The sequence below is a fragment of the Tenrec ecaudatus genome, chromosome 12, assembly GCF_050624435.1.
Source record: "Tenrec ecaudatus isolate mTenEca1 chromosome 12, mTenEca1.hap1, whole genome shotgun sequence".
Lineage (NCBI taxonomy): Eukaryota > Metazoa > Chordata > Mammalia > Afrosoricida > Tenrecidae > Tenrec > Tenrec ecaudatus.
This window is the reverse complement of record NC_134541.1, coordinates 40,305,809-40,323,929: the sequence shown is the minus strand read 5'-3', so window position 1 is coordinate 40,323,929 and position 18,121 is coordinate 40,305,809. Positions and strand designations below refer to the sequence as shown.

The window sequence follows — 18,121 nt, the reverse complement described above, 5'->3', positions numbered from 1 at the left end:
CTTTCATGCACCTTCCAGAAGTCTCTTCCGGGAGACAACCCCAGCGCCGCCGCTCACTACAAAGAACTTGGCTTACTGCCCTGCTGGTTACTTCTCTTCTTTTTTTTTTATATTAAAAGATCATTTTATGGGAGGCTCTTACAACTCATAACAACTCATACAGCAATTGTATCAAGCACGTTTGTACATATGTTGCCATCATCATTTTCAAACATTTTCTTTCTGCTTGAGCCCTTGGTATCAGCTTCCTGCCCTCCTGTGACCCCTTGAAAAATGATGTTATAATTATTTTCATATCTTACACTGACCACTATCTCCATTCCCCCTGGTTTCTGTTGTTTGCCTCCCAGGGAGGTGGAGGTGGTGGCGGTGGTTTGTTGATCCTTGTGTTCGGTTCCCTCTTCCTCCCCTCCTCTCCCCACTTTCCCCTACCCTTCTGGTGTCACTACTTCCACTCCTGTTTCTGGATTCCATGTGTCCTGAGCTCTTATCTCTTTTCTATCTGTGCACATGCTCCGGGCTAGCCTGCAGTGAAAGGCAGGACTGGGGTCATGATGGTGGGGGGTACGGAAACCTCAAGGAACCCGAGGGATGTGTGTGTTTCTTCAGTGCTATGCTGCGACCCAGTTGACTCATTCCTCCCCTGTCCTTCCTAAGTTTGCATCTTCAGTTGGAAGCAGGGCGGGGAGTTTGAAGGTGCACTTTGAGGCTTTTCTCACTAGATGGCAGACGTGACCAAGAAATGGATCTGGCGAGTGCATCCCACACCGGGGTCGGAACCCAGGGGAAGACCCACCTCATCCATGGAGGACTTTTTACCGTCCTCCTCGTCGTCCTCATCGTCACTCTCTGTCTCGGGCTCCCCTGGAAAGGTAAAGAGCGGGTCATTACATGACAAACAAACACACAGATTTCAAACACACGGGCTGGTCAGGGTTCTTTGAAGACCAGCTGATTTCCCTCTCAGGAATTTCCATTCTGTCTGCACACGTGCTTTTTAAATGCTGATTTCTCCCCCTAAACTCAATCGGCCTAAATTCAGTTGGCCTAAATGCTATTTGAAATGTCCAGGGCCTCTCAAATACTTAAAAAAAAACCCCACTAATAAACCAAAACAAAGAAACCTATGCATTATATAATTATATACGTATTCGTGTATACATTATCATTCCTAGCTACTTTGACTCTAAAATACAGAAATGTCCACTTAACACCCACAGCCAGGAATTACCACACCTGCCCCTTTCAGCTAAGTCTCCACTGGAATGCACCGAGTTTACAAAGGATGCTGTGAGCAGGGGCAGAAGACCCGGGACTGAATATCACACTTTACTGCTCAAAGCTTGCTGGTCCACAGCCAGCGCCTATGATTTATCTACAAACCTATTTGATGGACACACTGCAGGACTACATAGCCTAGCAGTGTAGTGGTGATGACAGTGGTTATGGACTACTAACCCCAAGGTCAGCAGTTTGAAACCCCCAGCCATTCTGTGGGAGAAAGATGCTGCTTTCTACTCCCTTAAAGTTACTTTCTCCGAAAGGCACAGGGGCAAGTTTACCCTGTTCTACAGGGTCACTATGAGTTGGAATTGACTCGATGGCAGTGACTTTGAGTTTTTAAGGCTAAATATTTACACCAGTCTGAGGCATTATATTATTCAACAGCTTCTGAATTCTTGTGGACACTTCAGAATTAGTATGTTATTTTTTGGAAAGCAAAAAGTAAAGAAGGCACACAGTTGTAAATAGTTTGACGACTCCTAGCTTTCTGGGTTTACCAACTGCAATTGCATAAGTCTACCCATAGATGGCGATATTGGATCAACGATGAGACAACACTTCAGCAACTCCTAGCATCCCAAATGCCTTCGGAAAGTGGTCCACTTTTTGTAAGTTACACAGCACTCACAACAGTATCCTCCAAGAAAATAATGTATGTTTCCATTTGGTTGATGAAGTTCACTCAGTTACTGACTAATAACAGTCATCAAAGTATTCATGAAATATCTTTGGAGGGAAATGATATCTGAGTGAGCCAGTCATTGCTGGATGTAGCATGATTATTTAAGAACACCACAAATCACCATTTTATGAAGTTGGTAGTTGGGCAGCGTAGCATCGATTAAGCTTTAGATAAAAATTACATTTTATTATACTGTAAACAGATTCTTTTAGAGGCATATGGTGCCTCCACTTTAGATGATCTTATCAAATTTATTGCTCCAAATTATTGGTTATTATTTTTAATCAGGCAAGAGATTCTTTTAATCACTTAATTTCAAAAGGTCGTTTGGTAGAATCTTATAAAAATTTTTCTTGAGACACAATCATATATGAGTTAGTCAAATATCCCACTGTGTGATTTACCTAGGAAAGAATTTATTGTCCTTTACTGCCGTGGTCACTGGCTTCCCTCCAGTCTTGGGAGGAATTTGGGAGAGCCAAAAATCCATCTATTTTACTCTAATGAAAAAAAACAACAACAACAACCCTACTGCTTGTCAGTCAATCTGGTCCATAGAACTGCCCCCCAAAGGTTTGCAAGGCTGTAATCTTTATGAAAGAAGACTGATTCTTTTTTTCTTCCGTTTTTCTTCTTCCTTGGAGTAAACATCTGACCTTTTAATTAGCAGCAAAGCACACCAACCATTTGCCACTAGGGTCCTAGTTCTTTAAGATAATGCACTCACAAAGAATCAAGTCCCAGAAAGAAAGAAAAAAACCACATCTGGCCACTAGGGTGTAAAGTCAGTAAATTAGTTTTGAAAGAAGATTCATTTACTATCTTTCAAGTTCCTTGCGCTCCCAATGACCTGCAAAAATCTCCCCTTCAAACGGTAAATTAGCAAATACCCTTGATCCAGGAGTCTACTCACATATTAAAAAGTGCAAAATTTTCCGTTGAAATAAATAAGGATTGCACAATAGGCTTCGGGGCTAGCTTTCGAAACCTGCTAAATTACGAGCAGATTGCTGCTTTTTCAGAGTATGAAGCAATCCTGTTCCTGACGTAACTATCCTGGTTTGTGCTATGTATCCAGTTCAGGAGAGGGAGGGAACTCTCAGTTGGAAAGGCAGATGGTAAAAACCCAAGCACCCACATAGGAAGGGCGATAAGATTTGCTCAGCACAATTCAAGATCAGGATATTGTTAGGTAATTAGAGCTCACTTAATGATAGGCCTGCTTGTGATATTTATTGCAAAACATCAAAAAGAGCATGCTTATGGAGAACCAAAGTTATTTTTCAACAGAAATTGGAATTCTGTTTGAAATGCACCTTCAAAAGCTACCCAAAAAAGGCATGCTCCTCCTTCAATCAATTATGTAAGCTTTTAAACCTAAAGAGTCAAAGGCAAAAAGTAAGTTAGTAAGACTGGCAAGTAAGACCAGTCCCCGCAAAGAGAAGGTTCTTTGTCAATATTTGCCTTTTTGCCCTTGACATTGTCATCTTACTATTAATTATGCTTAGATGTTGGAAAGGCTGTACAAGAGGTGGACAGAAGAATACATGTACCGTGAGGGCAACAAGCAGTGGATTTTTCAGCCAACTAAACAACCTGAGTCCTAAGTGCCAGCTCAAGAAATATGCATGCCCAGAAGGCACCCTGGGCTCCCTCACTGTCCATTCTCCCCCAAGGGTCACTGTTCTTGCCCCATGTAGAAGGGAACAGGTCGGCTTCATCGCGTGGAGCCACAGCGGAGTATAACTGTTTTGTACCCGACTTGTTTTGCTCAACATTATGTTTAAGAGATGCATCACGGTTTAACGTGGATTATCAGGAGGTTAAAGGTGGGGTAGAGCTCTAGCAGCAGCCTCACTGAGATGCCCTCCTCTGGCTTTGAAGCTGAAGGTGAGGGTGCAGGAGCCAGGGAATCCATGCGTGGCCCCCAGAAAGTGACAGACCAGGCCACGGATTCTCTTCCAGAGCCTTGTGGAAGGAGCGCAGCCCCACCAGCTCTTGGGGTGACAGCCTGATAGGACTTGAGACTGATAGACCCACCAGATGATGAACGTGTGTGGTCTGAAGCCAGGTAGCACCTGTAGCATCTAGTGGTAATTTGCAGCACTGAGTGGTAATTTCCCACGGCAGCCCTATGCAGCCCTACCACTGAAGACTGCTGCCATGGAAACGGTAACTCCTTCCATGCTTATTTCAGGGCAGCCATTCTTCCTCTGCTTTCTATTGTACTGTTATGCATTCAGGCACTTGAACAATGGTGTTAACGAGGAAGCTTGAAAGTACCAGGCTTGGCCAGAAGAACACACAGATGTGCCTCAGAAGAAGTACAGCCACAATGCTCTTTAGAAGCACGGATGGCCGTCCTGAGCCTCCTGTTGAGACCAGTTTCTAGAGAAGGACGATGCCAGTCATGCTTGCTAAAGCAGTGGGTCTGCAAACAACAGGAGGATTCTCAATGATGTCGGTTGACACGGAAGCTTTAATAATAGGCCCAGGCACCGCGACACTGGCGAGGCTGGCACAGGAAGGGGCGGTGTTTTGTTCTGTGGCCCTGACGTAGCGCTGCTTGCTAGTCACTCAGCGCAAGCTTGATGGCAACTCCCAGCCACCTGGGGACTGGGGTGACAATTTACCGGGTCAATTGGTTTTCCATTCCAGGATTCATCCCTCCTCCTTTGGGACACCAACTGCAAGCCCCACTCCCACCTTCTCGCTGCATTTGTCCTTTCTGTTCTTCCTTCTTTCCCACCCCTTGTTGCTTCCTAAGTTTTATCCCTGGGCGGCTGGTGCCCTTTTGGTTTTATAAGGTTCATTGCTCTGAGGAGTAAGTCTCTCCCTGGTGTTACTGCTAACCATCTCAGCCTGTCCGTTCTTTGGCTAACATTGGAGCCTAAAGGATGTCTTGAGGGTCCCACATGGTTCTCCTGGTCTGGGGGTGGCAGAGGCTGCAGCTCACGTACTCCACTAATTCTCCAACGCATGATCATTACTTCCACTCAACCTTGGTTTCCTTCACGCTTCTTCAATGTGGACAGGCACAGACTCAGCGCTGCACCCCAGCCAGCTGCTCAGAATGTTTCATCCCCCAGTCGCTACTCACCAAAGCAGGATGGAGAACTCTCTCTCTGGGGACGAGGCTGTGCCCATTGACCTACATACATGTCCCCTGAGGGTATGGCCCCGAGCCCCCAAGTCCAGCAACTCATTCCCTCCAGGCGCTGGCCTGGGACTAAGCCGCCACCCGCCCACCACAAACCGCAGAGAGAACTCCAATGACGGCGCCCCTCACCGGCTCCCGGAGACGACGGTTCGAACACGCTGGAGGAGTCGCTGTACGTGTTGGAGGCTTGTTCTGACAGCTTCTTTTTGCCACTTCCTTCTGACGACTTGTGCGATTTCTTTTTATTTTTCACCAAAATTTTATACATCAAGTCCATCGGGCTCGGAAGAGGAACACCAGATTCCAGCTAAGGCAAGAGAAAAGCGCATTCTTTAAAAAGGTTGCTCCTTCGTTCCGGATCTGCCCTCCACCCCGACCGGCAGCACAGTAGAGCGCAGCCAGAATGTCTAGACGGCTCTGGCTTCCCTCGTAGCCTTTAAGGAAAGGCTCAGAGCACATCTTGCACGGTGAGCAGCATTGGCGCTGTCCCCATCGCCTGGAAAGAGTACCTTAAGAGTCATCACTTTTACTTCCAGCGACAAAATCCACCTGCACATGGTCACTGAAACGCACGGGTAGGTGCGTTTGTAAACCATCTGAGCGCTTGTAAGGTTTCTCTTGGAGCTAGGAGCGGTCAGAAGGCTTGGCTCTGAACTGTCAGAATCAGGGAAGTCAGTTTGAACTTGGCCTCTGCCAGGAAGAGTTGGTGACCCTGGGCAGGAGACTCCAAAGGAGCCCGTGGAATCCACTTTTGGGGGAAGCAGTGAAAAAAAACCCAACAACTCAGAAGCAACAAAGCCCTCGTGGAAGAAGCACACCAACCTGTGTGATCATGAGGTGCTGATGGGATCAGTTATCAGGTATCAACGACCAAAAAATCATTCATTGTAAATGTGGGTGAGTGCAGAGTGGATACCCAAAGCCCATCTGTAGGCAACTGTACAGGGTCGGGGGGAGGAGATGAGCCAGTCAGGGTGCAGTGTAGCAACGAGGAAACATACAACTTTCCTCTAGGTCTTAAATGCTTCCTCCCCACCACACAATCATGATCCTAATTCTCCCTTACAAATCTGGCTAGACCAGAGAATGTACACTGGTACAGATAGGAACTGGAAACACAGGGAATCCAGGACAGATGATCCCTTCAGGACCAGTGGTGAGAGTGGTGATACTGGAGGGTGGAGGGAAGGTGGGGTAGAAATAATAATAATTTATAAATTATCAAGGGTTCGTGAGGGAGAAGCGGGGAGAGAGGGGGAAAATGAGTTGCTGATACCAAGGGCTTAAGTAGAAAGCAAATGTTTTGAGAATGATGAGTGCAACAAATGTACAAATGTGCTTGACACACAATGGGTGCATGTATCAATTGTGATAAGAGTTGTATGAGCCCCCAATAAAATTTTTTTTTGGTTGGAGAGAACATGGTTTAATTAAAGGCAACGCTGATTTTAGCAGCTGCAGGTCTTGCACAGACAGAAAAAGGGAGGGGGAAAGAGGATGGGTGGGCAATAAAATTTTTAAAAAAGAAAACAACCCACAAACAAAAATAAACAAAAACAACTGTAGAAACCCCGATCCAAGCACTAAGGAGCTTCGCTGCAGAGTCCTCTGGGGTCATAAGTAGCTTCAGATTTTCTGTCAGTCCAGGGATTCATACCACCATCAATTGCAGGCAGGCCTTATTTCCAGTGTTTTCAGCTTGCATGCCTAATGGGAAAATTGCCCCATCTAATGGGACACGGGTTCAGACTATCGGCCATTGTATCAGATAGCATGTGTACCAGACACAGGTCAGGGTATTTTAGAGAATCTATTGGATTCCCATTAGTTAATCCTCTGCTGTGCTTGCAGTGGGTCTGGGGACTGGTGTGAACTCACTTAAGGACGTGTGGAGATGGGACACAGGGCAAGAAGAGGAAGGAAGCTACTGTGGGACGTCCCTATCGCTTCCTTGTGAATGCAGGCCTGTGCCGCAGCCTGCAATCACAGGCCCCGGGCCACTAAACCTGAGTTTCCTCAATGGGAAGTTGGCAGCCTGTAAGGACAGCCTGCCTACAGTGTCCCCATTTGCTGTCCATTTCTCTCCAAGGACGGGATGAGGGGAGGAGGGATAGCATCAGAGCCCCGCCCACTCTGGACTGTCTGTCTGAGCGGTGTGTAATGGCTGGGAATTCTGTCCTCCTGAAGGTGTCATTTCTTGCCAGGGAGAAGACTGGGGAGAAAAAGAAATGCTTGGCTAGCAATCTTCTGGTCAACCAGCTCATTCCCAGCCACGTCCACATCCACAAGGACCACCAATAAGGAAAGGAGGAAAGTCTGCCCATCATTTCTAGCCTACAGAAGCCCAACCCATTGCCATGACAACCCCATGCACCACTAGCAGAGCCCCTCCCAGGGCTTTCTCGAAGGAGGTCTGTTTCCTTGGGCTCTGCCAGGTGAGCTGCAACCACCAACCTTGAGGATGGTAGTTCTGGTGCAAACCTTTGGAGGCACCTCAGGCCCTCCCCTGCCCCACCCCGCCGTTCACCGTGGGCCTGTTTCTCCCTGCGGTGCCAGTGTCAACCCTACTTACTGGGTACTTTTCCAGTGGCTCCATGAGAAGGGCGTCCCCAAATATCAGTCGGCAGTACTCTGCCATCTTGGCCTGCTGCTTGGGGCTGAGGGAAAACAAGAAAGTCAGCAGGCAAGCAGTGAGTCTCCCTCCTGTTACCAGTCAGCCCCCACGGTCCCCTTCCTTCTAACCCTCCTGATGGTGAGCTTGCCTCTGGAGAATCTGAGTAGCAAATCCAGCTCGCTGGTGAAAGCAGTGGACACAAGGACACAAGGTCCTTTCCAGAGATGGACCCCTCCACACACAGGCGGAGGGAACAGCAGCCCCTTGGCCTGGTGCTGCCTAGATGATTTCATTCCCTGACTGCATGTCCAAGGCAAGGCCCTAGAGAGGGAAGCATGGCTCCATGGGAGATCCTGAGTCAAGCCTCCATCCAAATCCCGAGACAGCTGAGTTGCCATGAGTTAGAAATTGGGCTTCTCGCCCCAAGGTCGGTGCTTCTAACCCACCAGCCACTCGATGGGGGAAAGATGAGGTTATTTGCTCCCATAAAGATGTATGATGTCAGAAACTCTAAGAAGTAGATCCTACTTGGTGCTGGAGTTGGAATGGGCTCATGGCAATGAGGTGTTTTGTTGTTGTGTTTTTTTTTCATTGTAAAGGATTGTTTATAAGGAAAGACGTGAGGGAGAGAGGAGGGGAGGAGGTAGAACATTAAATATTTTAAAAGGTGGAGGAGGGCTGGTAGTGTGTGCACTAGCTGAGGGGGTCTTGGAGGAAGGGTAAAAAGGAATTGGCCTCTCGGGAGAGGGCATTGGCAAGTTTTCTGTGCAGCATGGGACGCTAAGGAGGTCAGAGCTTGGGTATGTTGCCGATAGGAATGTGATCCAATGGAGAAAGGCAGAGCACCCACGTTCATTCCCAAGGCTCTGGGCCACTGTGCCTCTCTCCAATCTGGGAGAATCCTAACCGTTCTTGGAGAGACAAAGCATGCTGAGAAGATGGCACAATCTCATGGGTACAAGTGTGTCTGAAATATTGAAAGGGCACAGCAAAGCTCAGGCGATGCCACTGCTTGAAAGGGGGCATCTGCCAGCTAGACCAGACAACCGACACACCCGGCAATATGGAAACCCAGCTGATCACGCACACATCCGTATTCTGGCAATTCTCCTGGTTTCCTTGACCTTAAAAAAGTATAGAATCTTTTTCTCATTGGCAGAATGTCCAATATCGCTATGGAGTTAGTCAATGCTGTTGAGCTTTCTATACAGATGATTCAAAGCCTGTAATAAAATGGGGCCCCTCATTTCAATCCCTCTTCTATGAGTGCTAAGTCTGGGCCATTGGTTGGTTTTTCTTTGTGGCTGTATATGTGTGGCGGGGTGTAGAAACTTTGGGAGTTCAAATCGTCAAGCAGTCGTCCTCTGGGAACAACACTCTTTAGAGCCTGTCTGCTTTCTCTCCATAAACCATGCATGCACTTTGATGGCGCTGCAAGTTCTCCAGGAGCTGGCTCTCTTGCGGCTGTGGGAGAGGCGCAGGGGAGGTGCTCAGCGTTGGCAAACTCCTCTTCACAATCTCACCCCTTCTGAGAGCAAAGCCTTCCACGCGTATGAGGCTCTCCTGTGTGATTGTTGCAGCCCCCAGCCTATTCCGCAACTCTCCTCAGTAGTGCCTGAGAAAGGGAACACTATGAGTAGAGGGCCAATCCTGAAAAGCACTAGAAGTGGTCACTTAAGGACAGCCTGCTAGGAAATGTGTTGATGAGACCCTGGGGAGCAGGGTTGAGTGCCTGATGGGCAAGGCACAGTGCTGAGCATGCTCAAGTTCAGATGTCCTTGCTCAAGCGACAACTTGTACAAGTCAGTCTGCTCTCTGACTGAACATAGCCAAGGACATGTCCATTAGTGCCAGGCAGCACCAAAAAACCTTGTCCAAACCCGACACAAATACCACAGAATGGCCAGGTGATGTATCAGAGTGCCTTGCTGCTCCAGCTATGGTCCGTGGACCAGTAATACCAAACCACCTGGACTCTGAAATGAAGACATAGGACCTCTGTTGCAGATTTCTAATCAGCATTTCTGGGGTCCTGGGGCCTAGGAATCTATGTCTTCACAAACCATCTAGATAAGTCTTTAAAAATAGCAACAACAGCTTTACAGGCCAATATTTCACACGTCATTCAATTCAATAGTTCAATCGAGATCATTCTGATGCATGCCTAAATTTGAGACCCTATAACTTGGACTTCTCAAATCTGAAGTGAGTCCTTTGATCAGAGGGTCACGATGAGTAGGGATTGGCTTAAAGGCCATTGGTTTTAAGCTCACAGAATCCTCACCACAAACTCAGGGGTTCCCACAAGTAAGTATATGATCATCCTTATTTTATAGATGGTGAAACTGAGTCCCAGAGACTGAATAACGTTCTCAAGGCCATCCAGCTAAAGCAGGGCAGAGCTGAGAGACAATGGCCTCAAAATGTCTGCTTTTCACCAACATCATCGACCCACGCCTCAACAAAACCATCTTAAGCCTTCCAAGCATGACGTGAAGGCTGCCAGTGGCGTACCCCAGGAAGCTACCTTTCTGTGTCTTGTGACCCCCCCAACCACAGGATGTCTTCGGTGTCATCTTTAACATCCGAATCTGGGCATCAAAACTCAGTTCTACCTTGAACACAAAAGCCAGAAAACTGACTTTCTGGTTGAAAATAATGCTTCTCTAGCTATTAAAATTTAATTAGTAACCCTTGTGTGACAAAGAAAACAGGAAAACATGTTTTCCAGGGCTCACAAGTTTATCCTAAAGCATTGCAATAATTTAATGGCAGAGAAACAAATGCACCCGAAGAAAACCGTTTGCTGGTAATCCCCAAACCTACTGCCTTGCCCATCCCAAAACCATGGCAGGCATCATTCATGAGTCCTAGCACTTGTTCCCACTAAGCCCGGCTGCAGCATCAGCTAGAAACCTTGTCAGTGCAGTGAGCAGGCACACCTTCTCAAGTCATTAGAATCATGTGTCCCATCTCTATGGAGCTGTGTTCCTCTCCTCTGTGCCAGCTATCCAAAATGATAGATTCAAACGCAACAAAGCCAAACGAATTGCATGTTGGAAGAGTGGGGACAGAGGACAATCTGTGAGCTTTCTCTCCAACTATTTGAAAGAAACTATGCAGAACTGCAGGAGCCCTGGTGGTGTCGTGGTTATACATTGGGCAACAATCCGCATGGTCACCAGTTCGAAACCACCAGCAGCTCTGCGGGAGAAAGACTGGGCTTTCTACTCCATAAACTCTTACAGTCTCAGAAACCCACAGGGGTCACTATGACAGCATGGGCTCCATGGGAATGACTTTGATTTTTGGGGATCAGAGACGCCAGTGAGAAACCAGCCACTAGCTGCGTCTGACAGGTCCTAAGATAAGAGATAGCTGAATACGAACAGCGGTTTGTCAATGCCCTTCTATACCTTCCTTCCACATCAGGAGCTCCTAAAGTGCTTTTAGAATTCAGATTCTCACACATATCCCCAACACTTCTGTTAGAATCTTGGGAAAGGAGACTTGGAGATCCTTTACAAATCTCAGTTGAGTGGTGTACTACGTAATTTGGCAGCTAAATTCAGTGCCATGGGTCGATTCCAACTCATGGTGAGACCACAGCAGAGAGTAGAATTGCCTCTTCAGGTTTCTGAGACTTTAAACCTTTTCAAACTGCTGATCTGGGGGCTAGTCGTTCAATGTGTAATCCACTAGCCACCAGACCTCCTGCAACTCCAATGTCCATTCAGCAGAACTAGTAGAAGCCTTGGCTCAACCACTAGACGGTTGTTGTTGTTGTTTTTTTTTAACAGTCTTTAATTTCTATTGACTGTAGCTACTTCATCTGTAGAGTTAGGAGGCTGGTTTAGTTCCACTCACTGGTCCCTCCTCTTGACGTAGGGAAGTTTGTAATTGCGTCCCATGAAATAAGACCCATCTCATCATGGGGACACTTACTGCTTTTCTGTAACTCTTGATGAAATTGATTCTGACTCATGGTGCCTTCCCGTGGCTCAGAGTGGAGCTGCGCGCCTAAGAGTCTCCCTGCGTGGATTCTTCCGCATTGGCTTCCTTAGGAGGTCCCTGCAGGGTGGACTTGAACTTCCATTCTGTTTGCCAGCAGCCAAACCACAGCCTGAAACTAAAAATGTATTGAGGATTTCCCCCAGCCCCTCTCAATTGTGGCCATGGTAGTGGGCATTGATGCTGCTAAATACTTTTGGAATTTGTTAGGATCTTGTTTGCTGCTTGCAATTTTAATGGTTTTTATTCCAGCCAGACAGACCCTCGGTTACAGTAGCTTTATTTCTCTCGGCCTTCATCTGTCTGGTGGGCCCTTGATATTGACTCACTTCTCTGTCAGAAGGGCATGTGGTCTTGTGGAGGGCATGAAGGATTGGATTGGTTGACAAGATGACCAGTGTAACATTTTTCTTGGGCATCTGCCTCTTGTTCTCTCCACCACCAGTCGTCAGCTGTTTCTGCCCCAGTTTTAAGAAGTGTAAGTCAACTTGGGGTCCTTACTCCTCAACGTGTGTCCGTTGCAGCAGCCTCTACATCCCTGGGGAAGTGGTTGGAACGGCAGAAGGACTCAAACCCCATCGCAGGCTTGACAGCAGAATTGTTTCCTGGGGCTTCTGAGACTGCAAATCTTAACAGGCGCAGACAGACTTCCTTTTTTCCCAAGGAGCTGCTGGTGGGTTTGGATGGCTGCCTTGGTGGTTTGCAGCCCAGCACTTAACCCACCGTGCCACCAGGACTCCTGATACAAACGTAGGTGCACGTAAGAGACCTGGAGCACACTCATGTCATCATACTCCCTGCCATCGAGTCAACTCTGACTCCTAGTATCCCGACGGGACAGCATAGAGCTGCCTCTGTGGCTTTCCAACTTTCGCTTGAGGAGAAGCTGGTGGTTTTGAACTGCTGATCTTGCCATTAGCAGCCAGACGCATAACTGCTACGCCACCAGGACAGGCTCTTTTCATTACGTGATAGGTTCCCCATAAATATTAGCTGTTATGTTTGTAACAGTGTACCTCTAAACATCTGGCTAGCAGTTGAGTGAGTTAACAGTTTGTCCTCTGCTGAGTTCCTAAGTATTAGCTATGATGCTTGTGGTAGGTGTGACTGATACCAGTCTGGCTAGTTTCTGGGAGAGTTCACGGTCTCGGGTGAGATCATTACCAATGGAGCCAGCACTTTTAATACTGTCTCACTGAAATAGAAACTTCAGAAAACTTAGTGTGTTGGAAGCCTTCTCTTGGGACAGGAAGTAACCCATCAACAAGTGTCAGTTGTTCCCTAAGGACAAACAGATGGCATAAAAAAAGAATGCCCCCAAGGAGAGGCCTGGCGGCAGACTTCCTACCCACTGCTGAAGAGACAATGCTGTCTCACAGCGACCCCACGGGGCAGAGTGGAACTGCTCCTTAGGGTCCCAAGGTGGATTTACAGGAGCAGAAAGGCTCGTCTGTCTCCACAGAGCAGCTGGTGGGTTTGAACCATCAACCTCACAGTAGCACCAGCATGCTTGAACCCCACCCCGCCAGAGTTGCTTTGGAACAGGCTGTGTCTCGCAGCCAGCGAGAAGAGAGGCGCTCCTGTAAGTCGGAAGAGAACTGGCCAGGGCCCAGAATAAAGTCTTCTCCCCCTCCGGGGCCCTCCGAAGAGTTAGAAAATGTGTCTGCCAAATGATGATGTCAGTCCTTGGATGACTGTTACGGAATGGCACAACATCAGGACCTGGGGACGATGAGATGGATTTCCACAAGCGCATGAGACACAGAGACTTATAAAACGGGGGACTCAAACGGAAGGTCTCTCTTCCCACTGATACATGTTCACATTTCAGCTGACAATGGGCAGTGACCACACTCATTCTCTAAGAATCAGTGAATTGAAGCTCACGTGGCAAATTAGGTGGACAAAGGGAAGCAGTGACCCAAGAATGACTCTGCCGATTGGAAGGAGAGGAAGCAGGAACTTGGAGGCCAAATTAGGTCAGGGGCAGTTGGCTTTTAGTTGAGAAATCTGGCTTCGATCCTTGAAATGAAAGGGAGAGGTGCTGTTCTTAGGCACCACGCACCACCCGACGTAGTCCTCTACATGGATCTCAGGGACTACAATTTTAGTTCCAGGGGAGAATATTTGACTCGGAGGTCCCTTCCGTTGAGGAATGAGATGATAAATTTGTATCCAGTACTGCGTAGCACATTTATGCCCAAATCATATTTTCTTCATGTTACTCTGCAGTAAGTGCAGTCAGTGGTGAAACAGGAACACATTGAGAAAGATCTGTCAACAGGGGAACCAGTGGGCAGGGGCAGTGGAGAGTGCGTGGCAATGGGAGTGCAGGGTAAGTGCAAAGACCAGAGCAGCATGTTGAGTGCTCCCAGCACTAGCCCAGGGTGTGGGGAGTTGGCTGCTTGCATGTTGCAAACTGACTATAAAATTTACATGCAATAGCAAGTGTTAATGAAGGAGAATTATAAAAGTGACCCGATGCGTTAAAAGTCTGTAATCGAGAATGTCTTATGTAAGGAAACTTATTCCACTGCACTGTTAATATAAAGAGAATGAAATTAATTGAAAAATCATACCATGACATGAAAATAGATTTCCCGATTCCAATGGATTAGAAAGTTAATGAGAATTAAATGAACGAATTCCATCATCTACAACTAAAACATGCCACATTATATATATCACATGATTGAAGTACACTAGTAATAGTGTCAAATAAACTTAAGTCTTAGGAAAAATGATTAAACATGCCTAATTCTTGTAAAAGAATCTCTACTGAATGTATTACTTACGAATCCACGTGATTCTCAAAGGAAAGGAGGATTGGAAAGGGTGAAGTCTTAAATGCACACTCGGCAATTGCTTCGATTACTTCCTGAAAAAGAGAGCAGAGAAACACTTATTCAATATGCCAGACTTCTCACTGCACAGATTTGTCTGTGAGGCCCCCTCTGATCTTGCGGTTGCCCTTCTCATCCGCAGCACTGCACCGATGTGCTGCGAGGACTGCATGGGAGTGAGACTGCTGGCGAACCGCAGAGGTGCACACCAGCTCGGCAAGGCATCAAGCTGGATTTGGGTGGCAGGCCCTTCCATTTTGAAGAGTGGTCCTTCCCACTTGTTAATGATACTTGTTTTCTCTTGGAAGACATCTAATCAGAATATTAAAAATAAGGACAGGACTTGCGGGAAGATGGCAATGGAGCCACACATACCAGAGGGACTCCGCAGAATTCAGCCCAAGAGAGGTGCTTAGAGGGAAATTCAACGCTGCTGGAATGCAGGAGGAGCATTGTAAAGATAAGTAGGCACAGACCCATGGGGTTTTGAGGGGCTGGGGGCTTTTGGCGTACCACAGTGGAGGCCGGCTGAGGCTTGACCTTGGCCCCGTCACTGTCTCTGCCGGAGACAGGACTATTTGGAGCCCTTAAAGGGGCTTGGTCTCACAGCCACATTTGCCACCACCTGCCTCAGGGCAGGCACTGGACCCTTGCAGCTCCACCCACTGGGATCTGGGTGAAACTACATTGTTAGTTTTATTTCCATCTCTTCTCTCTGTTCCTTCACAGTCTTGGAGGGCTGCACAGGGGCTTTTTCTCAACACAGCCAGAGCTTGCTGCCTCCTCCTCCTCCTCCTCCTCCTCCTTTCCTCCTCCAGTGCGGAGTTAACCCTTATAGCTCCATGGGCAGGGATTAGGACTCAGCTACATGGTTGCTTTTGTTTCCCTCTCTTCTCTATATCCCAACATAGACTCAGCAGGCTTACTTTTTAATTTGTTTCTCCTCTTTGTCTCTTTCCTGTTCTCACACACTACACTGATGACCTTCAGACCACTACCCTTAGCCTAGGGCATTTATGCCTGTGCCATACCCATCTAGGTGAGCTACCCTATGCAGCTAGCCTGAGGTTGGGGAAAGCCCTGTTGATCTCCACCAGGGGACACTCTGCCCAACATCTTACTGGGGAATTCCTGCCTGTGATCCTGGGGGGCTAAAGCAGCTCGGGCAACACTTGTCAACATTCCACGCTGCTGCAGGAACCTCTGCCCAACCTCTGCAACACCAAAGCAGGCAACCCACCAGCCTTTGGGTTGGAAAGGGGGAACCAATTACAAGGATCTACATGTGACTCCTCCCTGAGGGATAGACAACAGAAAAGTGGGTGAAGGGAGACGTCTGACAGGGCAAGGTATGACAACGTAATAATTTATAAATTATCAAGGGTTCATGAGGGAGTGAGAGCAGGGAGGGAGGGGAAAATGCGGAATTGATTCCAGGGGCTTAAGTGGAGAGCAAATGTTTTGAGAATGACGAGGCCAACGAATGTACAAATGTGCTTTACTCAATTGATGTATGTATGGATTGTGATAAGAGTTGTATGAGACCCTAATAAAATGATTTAAAAAATAAAGACAATAATAATAGCAAAAGGCACACTCTCATGAAGTCATGCTGACTCAGTGACCTCATATATGGTTTTTGAAACTGTAAATCTTTATGGGAACTGAAAGCCTCATCTTTCTCCTCAGTAGTAGCGATTGGGATTGAACTTCTGCCCAGGGAGCTAGTAGCCCGATGTCTAACCCACAGAGACACTAGGGATCCTTTTGGACAATAAGAGAAGAGAAAACATTTCACTGATAAATTCGTCCTCTGAATCAAACTACTGATACATTTCCTGCTAGTCTGTTTCTCATGTCTTTTTATAACAGATATATATGCACACTCTCATATATAATATAAGCAAGTTTTAATTTTTAACATGTTGAATGGGTATTCTTTGCTCATTTATAATACATTTCAATATTTTTAGTATATTCACAGACTTGTACAGCCATCATCACAGTGTCAGCTAGTATAGTTGAAGTATCTCAAAAGGAAACTCCATACCAGCCACATTCCTTTCTTACACCCTCAGCTCTACCTTGCTGCCACGTACAACCACGAACAAATATGATTTGAGTCTGTATATTTTCCAGTTCTGAACACTTTATATAAATGGAGTCATTTACTATGGGGGTCTTTTTTGTCTGGTTTCTTCTTCTTTTTTTAAAACAATCATTTTATTGGGGGCTCATAAACTCTTACCACAATCTATGCACCCATCCATTGTGTCAAGAATATTTGTACATTTGTTGCCATCCTCATTCTCAAAACATTTTCTTTCTACTTGAGCCCTTGGTACCAGCTCCTCACTTTTTCCCCTTTCTCAATCACCCTCCCTCCCTCATGAACCCTTGATAATTTATAAATTATTATTACTTTTTCATGGCTTACATTGACTGACGCCTCCTTCCACCCACTTTTCTGTTGTCTGTCCCCCTGGGAAGGGGTTATATGTAGATAATTGTGATTGGCTTCCCCTTTCTCTCCTACCTTCTCCTTACTCTTCTGGTATCTCTACTCTCATTATTGGTCCTGAGGGATTTATCGGTCCTGTATTCCCTGTGTTGTGAGGTCTTATCTGTACCCGTGTACATGCTCTGGTCTAGCAGAATTTGTAAGGTAGAATTGGTGTCATGATAGTGGGGTGGGGGGAGCATTAGCGAACTAGAGGAAAGTTGTATGTTTTGTTGGTGTTATACTGAACCCTGACTGGCATGTCTCTTCTTTGTGACCCTTCTGTAAGTGGATGTCCAATTGTCTACAGATGGGCTATGGGTCTCCACTCCCTGTCATTCACAATGATATGATTTTTTGTTCTGGGTTTTTGGTGCCTGATACCTGATCCCATTGACTCCTCATGATCACACAGGCTGGTGTGCTTCTTCCATGTGGGCTTTGTTGCTTCTCAGATAGATGGCTGCTTATTTATCTTCAACCCTTTAAGACCCCAGACACTATATCTTTTGATAGCTGGCACCATGAGCTTTCTTCACCATATTTTTTTATGCATCCATTTTATCTTCAGTGATTATGTCGGGAAGATGAACATCACAGAATAGCATATTTTCAAGGTCTATCTATCTATCTAGCCCTCTCTATATAGTGAGCTTTTATGTCACAACTTTAATAATTATATAAAATTTTAGAGGGTAGAAGTTTCATAATTTTTTAAACCATTCATCATCAACAACTGAACAGGCATATTTATAAAAGTTGTCATTCAAATAATTCTATAAGGAGCAACTTAATCTTTTCCTATTATCATTAATCTTTTTTTTTTCAAGAATGGATTCTTAGGAGGATGATTGAGTTAAAGAAGGTGAATACCAAGACAGGGCAAGGGAACAAAGGTGGAGATTTCTTCCTACCGAGGTTAACTAGAATTATTTATCTTGTGAGTGTCTTCCTCCCCACTCCTCTAAACCTTTCCTCTGTGATGATCACTAATAAACACCTACAGTATCATCAAGGGAGCCAGGAG

The 18,121-nt window shown here is 46.4% G+C and overlaps 1 protein-coding gene across 2 annotated transcripts in view; it reads right to left on the bottom strand.

The window, feature by feature from the left end:
- The window catches only part of PLCB1 (phospholipase C beta 1), an 839,164-nt gene that overhangs the window by 197,704 nt on the left and 623,339 nt on the right, over positions 1 to 18,121 (bottom strand). For both annotated transcript variants that reach the window (XM_075563986.1, XM_075563987.1), the window contains exons 12-15: positions 14,547 to 14,629; positions 7,699 to 7,783; positions 5,256 to 5,433; positions 797 to 864 (exon numbers count right to left, since the gene is read on the bottom strand). In XM_075563986.1, coding sequence (XP_075420101.1) covers positions 797 to 864; positions 5,256 to 5,433; positions 7,699 to 7,783; positions 14,547 to 14,629 — 414 coding nt within the window. The remainder of the gene's footprint in view (positions 1 to 796; positions 865 to 5,255; positions 5,434 to 7,698; positions 7,784 to 14,546; positions 14,630 to 18,121) is intronic.